Raw genomic sequence first — 17779 nt, 5'->3', positions numbered from 1 at the left:
AGGCAATCCCTTTCCCTTCTGATGTTCTCTCCCCAGGCAAGCAAAGCCATCATGGAGACCAACAAAACCACCTCAGAGTTCTTGCTGCCGCCGCTGCGTGAGTCCGACAGTGGGTTCTGGGAGTGTCGTGTGTCTACGAGCGGAGGACAGGACAGCAGGAGGTTTCAAGTGAACGTAAAAGGTGAGGACATCAGCTGGCAGCAGGTGGTCTATCATCCGAGGCGAGAAGGGGGTGTCAGAAGGAGCTCCCACGTGCATGAGGAAGCAGGACATCCGGAGGTTTCACGTATGCATAAGAACAGGGTGTAACAGAAGGAGGACCCATGTTCTTGAGATGGACCAAGATCAGATATGCATCAGGGGTATATCTTTTATTGGTGCAACAGGTGCAGCGGCTATGGGGCCCATTGGCCTGAGGGGCCCACTGAACCCTAGGTATTGCTATATGTCACAGTTCAAACAGTGACCAGGGGGCTATTTACTTTCTTGCACTGTGGCCGTAGTGGGTGTGTATATTGCCTTCTATAGATGTGTCTTGTAAGTTGTTACTACAGGTGCTGTCTTGTGAGCTTCGCTGTCCCTTCATGGCCCGAGCTGTGGGTTGGTCTTGTATTGTTGCTGTAGCTGATTGCATTGTGTGCTTTGCTGTTCCCTCTTGACTGGAGCTACGGATGGGTGTTGTGAGTTGTTATTATAGTTGATGCCATTGTGTGTTTTGCTGTCCCCTCTTCAGTAGAGCTTTGGATGGGTGTCATGAGTTTTTACTGTAGTTAATGTCATTGGGTGTTTTGTTGTCCCCTTGTGACCCGAGCTGTGGTTGGTTTTGTGGTGTTACTGTAGTTGATGTAATTGTAAGCTTTGTTGTCCCCTCATGACCGAGCTGTGAGTGGCTCTTGGGGTGTTATTATAGTATATGTCATTGAGGGCTTTGTTGTCCCCTCTTCAGTGGAGCTACGGATGGGTGTCATTAGTTGTTACTATAGTTAATGACATTGGGTTCTTTGTTGTCCCCTCTTCAGTGGAGCTACGGATGGGTGTTGTGAGTTGTTACTATAGTTAATGTCATTTGGTGCTTTGTTGTCCCCTCATGATCAGAGCTGTGGTTCGCCTTGTGTTGTTACTATAGTTGATGGCATTGTGTGCTTTGCTGTTCCCTCTTCAGTGGCGCTACGGATGGGTGTCATGAGTTGTACTATAGTTAATATCATTGAGTGCTTTGTTGTCCCCTCTTCAGTAGAGCTACGGATGGGTGTCATTAGTTGTTAGTATAGTTAATGACATTGGGTGTTTTGTTGTCCCCTCTTCAGTGGAGCTACGGATGCGTGTCATGAGTTGTTACTATAGTTAATGTCATTGGGTGCTTTGCTGTCCCCTCATGACCCGGATTGTGGTTGGTCTTGTGTTGTTATTATGGTTGATGTCTTTGGGTGCTTTGTTGTCCCCTCATGGCCTGAGTTGTGGGTGGGTCTTGTGTTGTTACTTTAGTTGATGTCATTGTGTGCATTGCTGTCCCCTCATGACCTGAGCTGTGGTTGGTCTTGTGATGTTACTGTAGTTGATGTCATTGTAAGCTTTATTGTCCCCTCATGACCGAGCTGTGGGTGGCTCTTGGGGTGTTACTATAGTTGATGTCATTGTGTGCTTTGTTGTTCCCTCTTCAGTGGCGCTACGGAAGGGTGTCATGAGTTGTACTATAGTTAATATCATTGAGTGCTTTGTTGTCCCCTCTATAGTAGAGCTACGGATAGGTATCATTAGTTGTTACTATAGTTAATGACATTGGGTGTTTTGTTGTCCCCTCTTCAGTGGAGCTACGGATGGGTGTCATCAGTTATTACTATAGTTAATGTAATTGGGTGCTTTGTTGTCCCCTCTTCAGTGGAGCTACGGATGGGTGTCATGAGTTGTTACTATAGTTAATGTCATTGGGTGCTTTGTTTTCCCCTCTTCAGTGGAGCTACGGAGGGGTGTCATTAGTTGTTACTATAGTTAATGACATTGGGTGCTTTGTTGTCCCCTCTTCAGTGGAGCTACGGATGCGTGTCATTAGTTGTTACTATAGTTAATGACATTGGGTGCTTTGTTGTCACCTCTTCAGTGGAGCTACGGATGCGTGTCATGAGTTGTTACTATAGTTAATGTCATTGGGTGCTTTGCTGTCCCCTCTTGACCGGAGCTAAGGATGGGTGCCATGCATTGTTACCATAGTTAATGTCATTGGGTGTTTTGCTGTCCCCTCATGACCCGAATTGTGGTTGATCTTGTGTTGTTACTTTAGTTGATGTCTTTGGGTACTTTGTTGTCCCCTCGTGGCCTGAGTTGTGGGTTGGTCTTATGTTGTTACCTAAGTTGATGTCAAAGTAAGCTTTATTGCCCCCTCATGACCGAGCTGTGGGTGGCTCTTGGGCTGTTACTATAGTTGATGTCATTGTGTGCTTTGCTGTTCCCTCTTCAGTGGAGCTATGGATGAGTGCTATGAGTTGTTACTGTAGTTAATGTCATTGAGTGCGTTGTTGTCCCCTCTTCAGTGGAGCTATGGATGGGTGCCATGAGTTGTTACTATAGTTAATGTCATTGGGTACTTTGTTGTCCCCTCATGACCCGAGCTGTGGTTCGCCTTGTGTTGTTACTGTAGTTGATGTCATTGTGTGCTTTGCTGTTCCCTCTTCAGTGGAGCTACGGATGGGTGTCATGAGTTGTTACTATAGTTAATGTCATTGGGTGGTTTGCTGTCCCCTCTTGACCAGCGCTATGGATGGGTGCCATGCGTTGTTATCATAGTTATTGTCATTGTGTGCTTTGCTGTCCCCTTTTGTCCGAGCTATAGGTGGCTCTTGGGGTGTTACTATAGTTGATGTCATTGTGTGCTTTGCTGTTGCCTCTTGTCCGAGCTGTAGGTGGCTCTTGGGGTGTTACCATAGTTAATGTCATTGCGTGCTTTGCTGTCCCCTCTTGTCCGAGCTGTAGGTGGCTCTTGGGGTGTTACTATAGTTGATGTCATTGTGTGCGTTGCTGTTCCCTCTTCAGTGCAGCTATGGATGGGTGCCGTGAGGTGTTAGCATAGTTAATGTCATTGTGTGCTTTGCTGTCCCCTCATGGCCTGAGATGTAAGAAGATGGAGAAGTGTGGCTCAATGGTTAGAGCGGCAGACCCTGATGCAGAGGTCTGGCCCGGGACCAGGGTTCAAGTCCCACCTCGGCGGTTCTTGGGCTCAATTTCCCCGGACCTGATAATTCTCGCCTCGGTGCCTATTGTAATCATGGGTCCCACTCTGCAACTCTGGGCAATAGCTTGCTTAATCTCCACAACGGCCCCAACAGCGCTGGGATGCCTGGCTTCACCTTGGGGGTGCCCAGGAGTGGACATTTCACAGGGAAAAGCCAGGAAGGGTTCCACAGCGGTATGAGTACTGCGCCAGGACGCCCCGTTGCTGGGGCAGCAGTGCGCTTTACAAGTACAAATTCATTTCATTTCATGTAGGTTGGTCTTGTGTTGGTTCTGTGATGTTACTATAGTTGATGCCATTGTGTGCTTTGCTGTTCCCTCTTCAGTAGAGCTACGGATGGGTGTCATGAGTTGTTACTATAGTTAATGTCATTGGGTGCTTTGTTGTCCCCTCTTCAGTGAAGCTACGGATGGGTGTCATGAGTTGTTACTATAGTTAATGTCATTGGGTGCTTAGCTGCGGGTGGGTCTTGTAGTGTTACTGTAATTGATGTCATTGTGTACTTTGTCTCCCTTTGACCCAAGCTGTGGATGGTGCCATGAGTTGTTACTATAGTTGATATCAATGTGTGTTTTGCTGTCCCTTCATGTCTCAAGCTGGGGATGCGTCTTGCAAGTTTTTACTTTAGTTGTTGTCATTTTCTGCTTTGCTTCCTCCTCCTTCCTAGAGCTGAGAGAACAAACAAGGTCTGTTGTTATCCATTTGTGTTTGGGGCTGGTGTTGTATGCTTTCTCTTGTGACCATAGTTTATTCCATAACATGCTGCCACGTACTATCGAAGCGAATTGTAACACTATTTGCTTTCATCACACTTGTTGCATGTGCCTCTTGGCAAGTTGCCGATTGTGTGTAGTGGATCACCGACAATGAGAGTGGTGAGGTCATTGAAGGTGGTGGTGAGACTGCTGAAGGACACTCAACCAGTGATCTGCTTCTTTTTCCGCAGTGCCTCCGACGCCTCTGTCTCCGCCCACCCTCCTGCTGAGACAGAGCCGGCAGCTGGTGGTGTCCCCCATGGATCGCTACTCTGGCCACGGTCCCATCACTTCCGTCAAGCTGCTCTACAAGCCGCGGGACAACGGCGCGTCATGGTCGTCAATCGTGTGTGAGCATCACCTCTACTAGGGCTCGCTATGGGACACACAGCAGTTGTTATAGGGTTGGAGCTGGCAAGGGGTTACTTTGTGTGATTAGATGTTAATGATGACTTCTTTTTATTGATTTACGTTAACAGTATGTGCTGCCTGGCCGATGACCCAAACCGTGTGAGGTGCATTTATCATTTAACCTCGCCTCCCCTACCAGCAAGTTTATCTGTTTAATCCTGTGTCAACTCTCTGTTATGAAATGGACGTGATGCTTTCAGGTCATTTGTCAACTCACTTTCAGATTAATCTTTTAAAGTCATAGGTCACGGTAATTCCTTTTAGAGCATATCTCTCAGATCATTAGTCACAGTAAAACACTGCCATATTGTTCCTCCCAGATTATTGGTCACTGTGATCAGTTTCAGAGTTTTCTTCCAGATCATTGGTCACTGTAATCCTTTTCAGATTATTCCTTTCAGATCATTGGTCACTGTAATCCTTTTCAGATTATTCCTTTCAGATCATTGGTTACTATAATCCTTTTCAGATTATTCCTTTCAGATCATTGGTCACTGTAGTCACTTTCAGATTATTCCTTTCCGATCATTGGTCACTGTAATTTGAATTTACAGCAATTTATATAGTGCACTTATACCATGCGGTTTCATGGCGCTAGGAGGACGCTTAGCCAGAGGTGAGTAGTAGGGGAAGCGAGATGCTAAAATGGGAAGGCACGGGAGAAAAGAAAAGTCTTAAGTGCTCTCCGGAAATCAGAATAGGATGGGATGGATCTGATGTGGAAGGGGAGAGAATTCCAAAAGGTAGGGGCAAGGACCCTAAATTTCAGGCCCCCGGATTTCTTTTTCTTGAACCGGGGAACAGAGAGTAAAAGTTTAGTCGAGGAGCGAAGTTCTCTGTTGGGGCAGTAAATACTAATGGCGGTGGAGATAAAAACAGGGGCAGTCCCCGCCAAGGCCTGAAAAGTAGTGCATCCCAATTTAAAGAGGGCCCGCTCTTTAATAGGGAGCCAGTGAAGGTATTGGAGGAGGAGAGTGACATGATGGAATCTGGGTAAGCCATAGATCAGGCGAGCGGCCTGATTCTGGACCAGCTGGAGACGGTGGAAAGCATAGGCAGGAGCTCCATTATATACAATGTTCCCATAGTCCAGCCGGGACAGAACCATCGCCATCAGGATAAGTTTGAGGGCAGGGACAGAGAAGAACCGGGAAATTTTGCGTATAGTGCGAAGGGCAAAGAAACAGGAAGAAACAACAGAATTGATCTGAGTGTGGGGGTGAGGTGCTTGTTGAGTGAGATCCCTAAAGTTTTTACGGAAAGGGAGGGAGTAGGGGGAGTACCCAGGGAAGGGGGCCAAAAACTAGGGGACCAGGGACTGGGGGTGCAGCCAGTAACAACAAGTTCCGTCTTGTCCGGATTTAATTTCAAATGGTTGCCGTTTATCCAATCGCTGATGAACAGCATGACAGACTGGAAGTTGAGTATACTGGTGGGGGAGTGTGACAGGTGAAAAATGAGTTGGAGGTCATCAGCGTAATTGTATACGGTGACCTCCATGTTTTGAAGTGCAAAGATAAGAGGATAGATGTATAGGTTAAATAATAACGGGGAAAGGGAAGAACCCTGGGGAACACCACACCGGACTGAGTGAGGGGGGGCAATGAATTCAGCCAAGTGAACGGCCTGGGAGCGATCTCTCAGAAAGGAGCTGATCCAGGCCAAGGCTGGGCCCTCGATGCCCGCCGCACTGACACGGGTGAGAAGAATGGAATGATCAACCGTGTCAAAGGCGGCGGAGAGATCAAGAAGGACCAGAGCCTGGGGCATATTGGCGTCCAGTCCCTCTCTGAGGTCGTCCATTGTTAGACGGAGACCTGGAGGGTCGGCCGAGCACAGTGATCGCACAGACAGGTAACTTCCCCCCCACAGATGGACACCACACAAAGATCAGGGTAACACCTTTTATAGGCACTTCTGGTAGTAGAGTGGTACGATACAAGGCGATCAGGACACGATGATCCTCTCAATTCTAGTCTCTAGTAAGGGAAGGGGGTAGCGGGACAGTCTTTGTACCCACGGGTACGGAGGTGTAACGGTGATAGCTCACAATCCTCGAGCTCGGTGTTCGGATGGGTCAGACCGCGGCAGCGCCGGCAGGTCCCGAAGAGGTCGTAGGTGGCAACGGGCCGCGGCAGCGCCGGCAGGTCCCAACGAGGATGAAGGTTACAACGGGCCGCGGCAGCGGCAGCAGGTCCCACGAGAATGCAGGTTGCAACGGGCCGCGGCAGCGCCAGCAGGTCCCACGAGGATGAAGGTTGCAGAGGGCCGCGGCAGCGCCAGCAGGTCCCACGAGGATGAAGGTTGCAGAGGGCCGCGGCAGCGCCAGCAGGTCCCACGAGGATGAAGGTTGCAGAGGGCCGCGGCAGCGCCAGCAGGTCCCACGAGGATGAAGGTTGCAGAGGGCCGCGGCAGCGCCAGCAGGCAGGACAATAGTTCACAAGGCAGGGCTGTGGCAGCGCCAGCAGTCCGTCAAGGATGAGTTCGTCGCGGTGTCTCTCGACTACAGGATACAACTGCCTTCCTGTCCTGGGGCGGCCTCAGTTATAGGTCTGGCGCCCTTTGATGTCCGGACCCTCGCTCTTGGAGGTCGGGAGGTCTGGGATGAGGGAGTCCAGACACCCAGCAGGGGGGTGGAGCCAGCGCCCGAGGAGGCTGGGGGTGCTCGGCACCTGGCGGGGGAGAGCCATCGACACTTCTTACTCCCATTGACCTGCCAAGTGGTCCGTTCACCTCCTGGGTGGAGGGTGGTGCCGGGATGTCGGGGCCTGGCCAGGCCCAGGGTTGGGGTCGGGCTGAGGCCGCGCGGCCGCGTGGTGCCGTGTCCAAGATGGCGGCTGGGCCGGGCAATGGTGCTGACGGTGGCCCGGGCCCTGTCCTGCGGGGAGGGAGCGAGCCCTTCATGTGGCCTGTCCAACATGCGTCCCCCCCAGCTGAAGGCGGGGAGAGTCACCCATCTTCTTGGGGACTTTCCTCGTCGAGGCGGAAAAAGCGGGACAGGCCATCCGCGTTGGCGTGGTCTTGGCCAGGACGATGCTCCACAGTGAAGTCCATCCCCTGCAGGGAGATGGACCATCGCAATAGTTTGGGGTTCTCCCCCCGCATCTGCATGAGCCATTGCAGGGGCCGATGATCTGTCTGTACCCGGAAATGGGTTCCGAAGAGGTACGGCCGGAGCTTCTTGAGGGCCCATACCACTGCGAAGGCCTCTCGCTCAATGGTGCTCCAGCGCTGTTCTCGGGGCAGTAGGCGTCTGCTGATGAAGGCCACGGGTTGGTCCACTCCTTCGGGGTTCAGTTGGGAGAGGACGGCCCCAATACCATGGTCGGAGGCATCGGTCTGCACAATGAACTCGCGGCTGTAGTCGGGGGCCTGGAGCACCGGAGCGGTGCACATGGCGGCCTTCAGCGTCTCGAAGGCCGTGTGACAGTCGGGAGTCCAGTTGACTCGTTTTGGGTTGTTCTTAGACGTGAGTTCCGTGAGGGGCCCCACAATGCTGCCATAGTCCCTCACAAACCGCCGGTAGTATCCGGTGAGCCCCAGGAAGGCTCGGACCTCTGTTTGTGTTTCGGGGGGTTGCCAGGACTGGATGGCAGCTACCTTGAGTTGGAGGGGGGCCACCAGACCGCTCCCCACTTGGTGTCCGAGGTAGGTCACGGACCCCTGGCCGATTTGGCACTTGCTGGCCTTTATGGTGAGGCCGGCCTGTTGGAGGGCCTGCAGGACCTCTCGGAGGTGGTGGAGGTGGTCGGCCCAGTGGCGGCTGTATACCGCGATGTCGTCCAGGTAGGCGGCGCTGAATTCTTCGAGGCCCGCCAATACCTGGTTCACCAGTCTTTGAAAGGTGGCTGGAGCGTTCTTCATGCCGAAGGGCATCACTCTGAAATGGTAGTGCCCGTCCGGGGTGGAGAAAGCGGAACGTTCTTGGGCCCTGGGGGTGAGGCCGATCTGCCAGTAGCCCGCTGTCAGGTCAAAGATGCTTAGGTAGCGGGCTGCCCCCATGCGGTCGACTAGTTCATCTGCTCGGGGGATAGGGTGAGCGTCGGTTCGGGTGACCGCGTTCAGCCCCGATAGTCGATGCAGAATCGGAGCTCCGGCGTGGTGCCCGGTGCCGCGGCCTTGGGGACCAGGACGACCGGGCTGGCCCAGGGACTGTCCGAAGGCTCGATGACCCCGAGGGCGAGCATCTTGGAGACTTCTTCTTGGATGCATGTACGTACCCGATCCGGTACTCGGTACGCCCGGTGTCGGACAGGAGGACTGTCCCCCGTGTCCACGTCGTGCAGGCACCAGGAGGTGACTCCGGGTGCGAGGGAGAACAGGTTTGCGAACGGCAGCAGGAGGGCCCGGCAATCTTGACGCTGCTCTGGGGTCAGGGCCTCGGAGAGTCGGACCCCGTCCACCGAGCCATCTCTTTCCCGAGTCCTCAGTAGGTCAGGGAGGGGCTCGGAGTCTCCTTCTGTGCCACTGTCGGTCGCCATCAGCAGGCTGAGCTCTGAGCGCATGAAGTGGGGTTTGAGCCTGTTGGCGTGGAGGACCCGGAGGGGGTTCCGGGGGGACTCCAGGTCGATGAGATAGGTGACGGGACTCCTGCGCTCGATCCCCTTGAAGGGCCCCGTCCATTTGTCTTGCAAGGCACACGGTTCGATGGGGGACATCACCCATACCTGCTGACCCGGTTCAAACTCGATGGAGGAGGCAGGTTGGTCGTACCACTTCTTCATGTCCTCCTGACTGGCCTCCAGATTGGCTTTAGCGATCTCCCTGAATTTCCGGGTCTGATTTCAGAGGGTCAGGAGGTATTTGTAGACGTCCGGAGGGGTCTTTAGGGGGGCCATTTCCCATTCCTCCTTCACTAGGCTGAGAGGCCCGCGAACGGGGTGTCCGTACAGGAGTTCGAAGGGGCTGAAGCCGAGGGACTTCTGGGGGACTTCTCGGTATGCGAAGAGGAGGCACGGTAGTAGCACGTCCCACTGGCGGCGTAGGGGTTCTTCCAGCCCCATGATCATCCCCTTGAGGGTGCGGTTGAACCGCTCGACCAGTCCGTTCCCCTGGGGGTGATAGGGGGTGGTGAAGCGGTAAGTGACTCCGCACTGCTGCCAGAGGGATTTCATATACTTTGAAATAAAGTTCGTACCCCTGTCGCTGACGACTTCCCGGGGGAAGCCCACTCGAGAGAAGATCCCCATCAAGGCTCGACCCACTACTGGGGCTGTTATAGTACGGAGGGGGACCGCCTCAGGATAGCGGGTGGCGTGGTCCACCAGGACCAGGATGAAGCGATGCCCCTGTGCTGTTCGGGGGTCCAGGGGCCCCACAATGTCTATTCCCACCCTTTCGAACGGGGTGGTCACCACGGGGAATGGTTGTAGGGGTGCCTTGAGTTTGCGGCCGCTCTTCCCGCTGGCCTGGCAGGTCGGGCAGGACCGGCAATGGTTGGAAACGTCATTTCTCATTTTGGGCCAAAAAAAGTGAGTCACCAGGCGGTGGTAGGTCTTGTCTTGGCCCAGGTGCCCGGCCAGGGGGACATCATGGGCTAGGTTCAACAGGAAGTCTCTGAAGTGGAGGGGCACCACCAGCACTCGCCCGGCCCCCAGTTCTGCAATTTTCTGCTCGCTGTACAAGAGATCATTGTCCCAATAAACCCAGTGGGCCCCGGTGGTGTCTCCTTGGCTCTGGGCGAGCGCTTGCTGTCGCAATCCCTCGAGGGAGGGGCAGGTCTTTTGCTCCTGCCGGAATTGTTCCTGGGTGGGCCCCCCTTCTTGACGCCACTGAGCCAGGTCGGGAAGCTCGGGGGGCTGTGTGGACCCCTCTGTGGTGGGGTCCGGGTGGTCGGTCTGGAGGAAGTCTTCTTCTGGGGTGATCGAGGGCGGAGGTGCTGCCCATTCTGGTTCTTCTGGTCTAGGGATGGTGCAGGTGGCCATGGACCGGGTGGTTACGCACGCCCAGTCCGGGAGACTCAACATCCCCAGATGCTCTCTTCTTTCTACAGCGGCCCACGGGGAGCTCTCGAGATCGTTCCCCAGGAGGCAGTCCACGGGGGCATCGTCGCGGACAGTTACTTTCAGCATGCCGGACACTCCTCCCCATTCGAAGGGGACGCAGGCCATCCGACACAGGCTCTCCGAGTTATCTGCCGATCGGACGGGGCAAAGTACGTTTGGTAGGATTTGTTCTGGGGTCACCAGGTGACAACGGACGGCCGTCACACTGGCCCCAGTGTCACGCAGGGCCTCGGCCTTGCGCCCATTGATGCTCACCCATTGGCTGTACTTCCGAGTGTTGGCGGGCAGGGGAGTCCGCGGGACCATGTCTCTTCCTCCCAGGCATGCCAGGGTCATGGCGGCGGGTTCCCACTCGAACTGCTCCGACTCATAGGTCTCCGTGTCTTCGGAGACTTGTTCTTCTCCCAGGGCGGCGGCCGCCATCTGGCGGGGCCCGGGGACCTGGTTCTTCGGGCAGGTCGGGTCACTGGCATAGTGGCCGACTCGCTGGCATCGATGACACGTCACGTTAGCTCGGAACCCCGGGCGCATCGGGGGGTTTCCCCGGCCTGCTGGGGCCGGGGTGGCGTTAGTGGGCGCGGCCGGGACGGCGTCTCTGCCCCGGCCCGGGCCTCCTCCTCCTCCTCGGGGACGATGATGACCTTGGTTGGTTCTGTTCTGCTCATTCGGCCCACTCCGGGCCACTCGGGTGCTCTCCCACCGGTCAGCCTCGGTGGCGAGCTGCCGGGGTTCCGTCAATTTACTGTCGAGGAGGTGCTGCCTGAGCTCGACGAAGCAGTTGTTGGAGAGGTGCTCCCACACAATGAGATTGAAGAGTTGTTCGTAAGTGGTTACGTTGTTACCCTTGATCCACCCCTCGAAGGCTCGGCTGAAATAGTTCACGTATTCCAACCACGTTGTACCTGGGATCCGGGTGCAGTTGCGGAACCTCTAGCGGTACATTTCGGGTGTAAGCCCATATCGACTGAGGAGGGCGGCCTTCATGTGGTCATAGGACGTCATTTGATGGTCCGGAAGCTGCAGCAGGGCATCACGGCCCTCGTTGACGAATCTCCCCCATAGACCGGCTCCCCAGTCACTTCGAGCGACCCGGTGGGCGGTCATGGCAATCTCATAGGCCTTGAACCACTGCTGTATGTCGTCGTTCCGGTGATATTCTCGGACCACATCCTTGGGGATGTGGACCTTCTGCTCGGTAGGACCCGGGGAGTGCGGTTGCTCGGGCACCCCTAGGTTTTTGTTCAGTTTGCGTATTTCTATCTCCGCTAGTTTGCACTCGTGCTCGTATGCCAGTCTTTTTTCTTCGAGGTCTCTCTGTCTCTGTTTTTCCTCTCGCTCTTCTCTGAGCCGTAAGTGTTCTAAGTTTATTTTTTGTTCCGCCAGTTTCAATTCTCCGTCTAATCTGAGTCGTGCCAAGTCTAACTCGTGTAATCTATTTTTTTCCCGCTCTTGGATCTCTTCACGGGAAGGGCCTGTTCTCCGTTCCTCCGTCCGGGTGGTGTTGACTTCCGGGGCTGCGGGGTCCCGGGGGGTTGCGGTATTTGTCTCTGTCCAGGCCTCTAGGGCGTTTTTGAAGTCTTCTTTTGTGCTTAGCCCGGTGGTAGCAATGCCTAAGTCCATGCAAAATTTTTGAGCTCTCGGTGGTTGTATTCTTCCAGCTTTTCCATCTGGAACTTCTCCGCCGATCCGCTCTCTTTGGTCGTCATTGTGGTTTTAGTCGTAGGGTGAGTTACTGTCTGTACGGTACGCGTTGGTTCGGATCGCGCCGCTAGCCACCAATGTTAGACGGAGACCTGGAGGGTCGGCCGAGCACAGTGATCGCACAGACAGGTAACTTCCCCCCCACAGATGGACACCACACAAAGATCAGGGTAACACCTTTTATCGGCACTTCTGGTAGTAGAGTGGTACGATACAAGGCGATCAGGACACGATGATCCTCTCAATTCTAGTCTCTAGTAAGGGAAGGGGGTAGCGGGACAGTCTTTGTACCCACGGGTACGGAGGTGTAACGGTGATAGCTCACAATCCTTGAGCTCGGTGTTCGGATGGGTCAGACCGCGGCAGCGCCGGCAGGTCCCGAAGAGGTCGTAGGTGGCAACGGGCCGCGGCAGCGCCGGCAGGTCCCAACGAGGATGAAGGTTACAACGGGCCGCGGCAGCGCCAGCAGGTCCGACGAGAATGCAGGTTGCAACGGGCCGCGGCAGCGCCAGCAGGTCCCACGAGGATGAAGGTTGCAGAGGGCCGCGGCAGCGCCAGCAGGTCCCACGAGGATGAAGGTTGCAGAGGGCCGCGGCAGCGCCAGCAGGTCCCACGAGGATGAAGGTTGCAGAGGGCCGCGGCAGCGCCAGCAGGTCCCACGAGGATGAAGGTTGCAGAGGGCCGCGGCAGCGCCAGCAGGCAGGACAATAGTTCACAAGGCAGGGCTGTGGCAGCGCCAGCAGTCCGTCAAGGATGAGTTCGTCGCGGTGTCTCTCGACTCCAGGATACAACTGCCTTCCTGTCCTGGGGCGGCCTCAGTTATAGGTCTGGCGCCCTTTGATGTCCGGACCCTCGCTCTTGGAGGTCGGGAGGTCTGGGATGAGGGAGTCCAGACACCCAGCAGGGGGGTGGAGCCAGCGCCCGAGGAGGCTGGGGGTGCTCGGCACCTGGCGGGGGAGAGCCATCGACACTTCTTACTCCCATTGACCTGCCAAGTGGTCCGTTCACCTCCTGGGTGGAGGGTAGTGCCGGGATGTCGGGGCCTGGCCAGGCCCAGGGTTGGGGTCGGGCTGAGGCCGCGCGGCCGCGTGGTGCCGTGTCCAAGATGGCGGCTGGGTCGGGCCATGGTGCTGACGGTGGCCCGGGCCCTGTCCTGCGGGGAGGGAGCGAGCCCTTCATGTGGCCTGTCCAACATCCATCACAGAAATAACCACCTTCTCGGTGGAGTGCCGAGGGCGAAAGCCAGCCTGCCGGGAAGCAAATCCCCCGCTTTCCTCAACGAAGGCACTTAGGACCTGAGTAACATGGGCCTCCAGGGCCTTAGCCAAAAAGGGGAGGAGGGAAATGGGGCGGTAATTGGAAGGAGAGGCAGGGTCGGCCCCTGTTTTTTTTTGAAGAGGGATGACAATGGCAGTTTTGTGAGAGGCTGGGACGATCCCCTGATCAAGGGAATCGTTAAGGAAGGTGAGAGGTGGGAGATAGCAGCTCGTAAAGAGCCTGCGAAGAATATGTGCTGGAGCGATGTCTACAGGCGAGCCAGATTTGACGCGAGTCAGTAGAGAAAGAAAGGAGTCTCTGGTTAAGGGAGGTAAGTGGGTCTGACGGGAAACAGAAGGGAAAGGCTGGGGGTTACAAAAGGTAGACGATGGAGATGGAATACCGGCCTTGATGAGGGCAACCTTCTCAACGAAGAAGTCGTTGAGAGAGTTGCACAACAGCTGGGAGGGAGGAGCCTTGGAAGAGGCCCTGTCAGAAGAAGACAGTTCTCAGACTATAGAGAATATCTCCCTGGAACGGTTCTCCACATCAAGGACTCTCCCAGAGAAGTACGCTGTTTTGGCAAGGAGAATGTCCTTTTTATATTCTTTTAAAGTAAGCATGTAACAGGTTTTTAAAAGGGGGCAGTAGGCGCGTCTCCAGGCTCTCTCCGCTTGACGCGTCTCTAGTTTTTTAGCTTTAAGTGCAGGAGAGAACCATTTGTTAGCATCATGGGCGCGCTTAACTGTTACATGCTTCAAAGGGGCAGCCTGGTCGCAAGCCCTCAGTAACCAGCTGCCAAGAGCATCCAACTGCCTAGACGGTGTGAGATCAGCCAGGATAGGGTCAGAAGCCAAGAGAGAGGAGCAAAGAGCAGGGATATCGGCTCTGCTCCAATTCCTCGCCCAAGTGTGTTTGGGAAGTGGAGTAGTAGAAAAAGAGTTTAGGTCCAGTGAAAAAGAGATGAAAAATAATAAATCACTTTCAGATTATTCCTCTCAGATCATTGGTCACTGTAATCCTTTTCAGATTATTCCTTTCAGAACATTGGTCACTGTAATCACTTTCAGATTATTCCTTTCCGATCATTGGTCACTGTAATCACTTTCAGATTATTCCTCTCAGATCATTGGTCACTGTAATCACTTTCAGATTATTCCTTTCAGATCATTGGTCACTGTAATCACTTTCAGATTATTCCTCTCAGATCATTGGTCACTGTAATTACTTTCAGATTATTCCTTTCAGATCATTGGTCACTGTAATCACTTTCAGATTATTCCTCTCGGATCATTGGTCACTGTAATCACTTTCAGATTATTCCTTACCGATCATTGGTCACTGTAATCACTTTCAGATTATTCCTTTCCGATCATTGGTCACTGTAATCACTTTCAGATTATTCCTTTCAGAACATTGGTCACTGTAATCACTTTCAGATTATTCCTTTCCGATCATTGGTCACTGTAATCACTTTCAGATTATTCCTCTCAGATCATTGGTCACTGTAATCACTTTCAGATTATTCCTTTCAGATCATTGGTCACTGTAATCACTTTCAGATTATTCCTCTCAGATCATTGGTCACTGTAATCACTTTCAGATTATTCCTCTCAGATCATTGGTCACTGTAATCACTTTCAGATTATTCCTTTCAGATCATTGGTCACTGTAATCACTTTCAGATTATTCCTCTCCGATCATTGGTCACTGTAATCACGTTCAGATTATTCCTTACCGATCATTGGTCACTGTAATCACTTTCAGATTATTCCTTTCCGATCATTGGTCACTGTAATCACTTTCAGATTATTCCTTTCAGAACATTGGTCACTGTAATCACTTTCAGATTATTCCTTTCCGATCATTGGTCACTGTAATCACTTTCAGATTATTCCTCTCAGATCATTGGTCACTGTAATCACTTTCAGATTATTCCTTTCAGATCATTGGTCACTGTAATCACTTTCAGATTATTCCTTTCAGATCATTGGTCACTGTAATCACTTTCAGATTATTCCTCTCAGATCATTGGTCACTGTAATCACTTTCAGATTATTCCTTTCCGATCATTGGTCACTGTAATCACTTTCAGATTATTCCTTTCCGATCATTGGTCACTGTAATCACTTTCAGATTATTCCTTTCAGATCGTTGGTCACTGTAATCACTTTCAGATTATTCCTCTCAGATCATTGGTCACTGTAATCACTTTCAGATTATTCCTTTCAGGTCATTGGTCACTGTAATCACTTTCAGATTATTCCTCTCAGATTATTGGTCACTGTAATCACTTTTAGATTATTCCTTTCAGATCATTGGTCACTGTAATCCCTTTCAGATTATTCCTTTCAGATCATTGGTCACTGTAACCACTTTCAGATTATTCCTTTCAGATTCAGATTAGCTTTTTTCGATTTTAGATATAAAATCATATAGGCAACAACAATACATAAATATACAGCGTAATATTTCATTACATATTAAATGACATCTGTTAAAAAAGGATTAAATCAATATGACGAATCGGCTAATCATTATAAAACATTCCCTTTAAAAATGTAAAAATCTAAAACGGAAAGGGATATGGGACATGCAAACAGTTCCAAGATGTAGGTCATGGTTTGATAAAAACGTATGGCCGCCCTGTGTCAATAGCTTCCTTATTAATTATGTACTGCAAATACCACCTGTGCTAGTACATTTGGATGGTCTCTTATAGGGGATTCTTAAAAGATAACATTTTAAGCATAGATTCAAGTCTGTTAGGAGCTAAAAGGCTACTGGCGTTTTGATACACAGGATCCCCTACCCAACAAATAATTGTGCTCAACTGTTGGTCTTACTAAAGGGTTGTGTGGGGAGCTCGGGTAGAAATCATATAAATCCCAAATGCATATGGGGCCGTCACCTTTTTTGCGCTGGCAAGATCGTAAATGGGGGGCAACATTCCTGTTCCTAAATTTGATTAACACCAGGTCCCCAGGGATGTCTTTGGGTAATGAGCCTAGCCACCCCACCCGTCTGACACTCAGGATTCCACCATCTTGATCGGATGGCAGGGGTCTGTTATTTTTTAACCAGAATATGACCTTGTTGAGTAGGTCCTGTTGTGATTCGTGTTTCCCACGAGTAAGTGGAGGTATCCCTGAAAGAACAGACACAAAAGGGGCGGCTTCTGGTGGTAAGTGTATTCGGGCCGCTTTTTTTGGGTCTGTTCTGGGAGCCGTGAGATTTATTAACGCAGGTTTAGGGGCATCTATAGGACCTGTTGAGGTGGGTACATTAGAGGTGAAAGTTTGAGTTTGAACATTCTTACGTGTCTTGGTTAATTTAGACTTTACGGGGGCAATAGGCGGGTTAGGGCAATTAGATTTTACCATATTGTTAGTAGGTGAGGAGTTCGCTTTAATGGCTTCCTCGATGCTTGTCAGCCTATCCCCCAAATTATTAATTTTTATTATCAAAGGTGATATGATAGATGATAGCATTTGCTCAAACTGAGACAGTAAAGCCAGTTAGGGGGACGATACTGGGTCTTCTGGTTTTCCCACATCCGCCTCATGTACAGTGGGGTTATTGGGGGGTAATGTGGGGCTAGCGCACAATTTTTGAATTTTTAATTGATTCTCGTAGTCATTTTCCCCATCATGCTTCCTTTTAGTCTTGTAACCCTGGGGAGGTACTGTAGCTTGAGATTTATCTTTCTTAGGTGGTGAAGCTAGTTCCCGCAGACTGCCATTTGGGTTTGCTAAAATAGTGTTTTTTGTGGGTAAGGGCGATGTCACCGGAACATACTTGGTGCCACACAGGGCACTAAGTTCCTCCCAGATGAACAGGTTTTGTGGTCTATCGGAGGTAAGTGGGGGGGATTGGGTGCAGTCTGAGGAGGGGCATGGATCAACGCTGTCTGATCCACTGGTGGTGGACAATTGTCTACAGCTCGTGGTACGGTCTTTTTGTCCCAAGCCCATGCCCTGCTTAGGGAGTAATTCTTTGAGAGGCCCCTTGCGTGTCATGATACAAAGATGATAGAATATAGATAGTATTGGTCGTTGATGCGATAAGAAGGTAACCAAGCAATGTCCAATTAAAGTCAATTTACAATGCAGGAAACTGGGCCGTCCCGGCCTCCTCCGGCCACGAGGGCCACAGAGGGCCCGCCCTTTGCCCGGGCTTAGCCCCGGGCGCCTACCCGCGCGCGGACCCGCGACGCGGGGGCTCACGCTGTACATCTGAGCACCTCCGGGGGCGGGACAGGACGTGCGCGCCTTCCTCGGCGCAAGGGGTGCTGGGGGATGTGGTCCCCGGTCTCCGGCGTCAGGGAAGCAGGAAGCCCGGTATGGGCAGCGGTGAAGCAGCGCTGGAGCTGCGGCGATCCAGGACCCCAGGGGAAAGCTCCCAGGTCAGTTCCTTGGTGCAGA

The 17779-nt window shown here is 52.4% G+C and overlaps 1 protein-coding gene across 1 annotated transcript in view; it reads left to right on the top strand.

Annotated features, from left to right (window-relative positions):
- The window catches only part of TIE1 (tyrosine kinase with immunoglobulin like and EGF like domains 1), a 314542-nt gene that overhangs the window by 179772 nt on the left and 116991 nt on the right, over positions 1–17779 (top strand). Inside the window, exons 9-10 of the mRNA XM_078672346.1 lie at positions 37–181; positions 4173–4331. Coding sequence (XP_078528472.1) covers positions 37–181; positions 4173–4331 — 304 coding nt within the window. The remainder of the gene's footprint in view (positions 1–36; positions 182–4172; positions 4332–17779) is intronic.

This window comes from Lissotriton helveticus, chromosome 1_2 (assembly GCF_964261635.1).
Source record: "Lissotriton helveticus chromosome 1_2, aLisHel1.1, whole genome shotgun sequence".
Lineage (NCBI taxonomy): Eukaryota > Metazoa > Chordata > Amphibia > Caudata > Salamandridae > Lissotriton > Lissotriton helveticus.
Note: the sequence above shows the minus strand (reverse complement) of the source record. Positions and strands in the feature narration are given on the sequence as shown.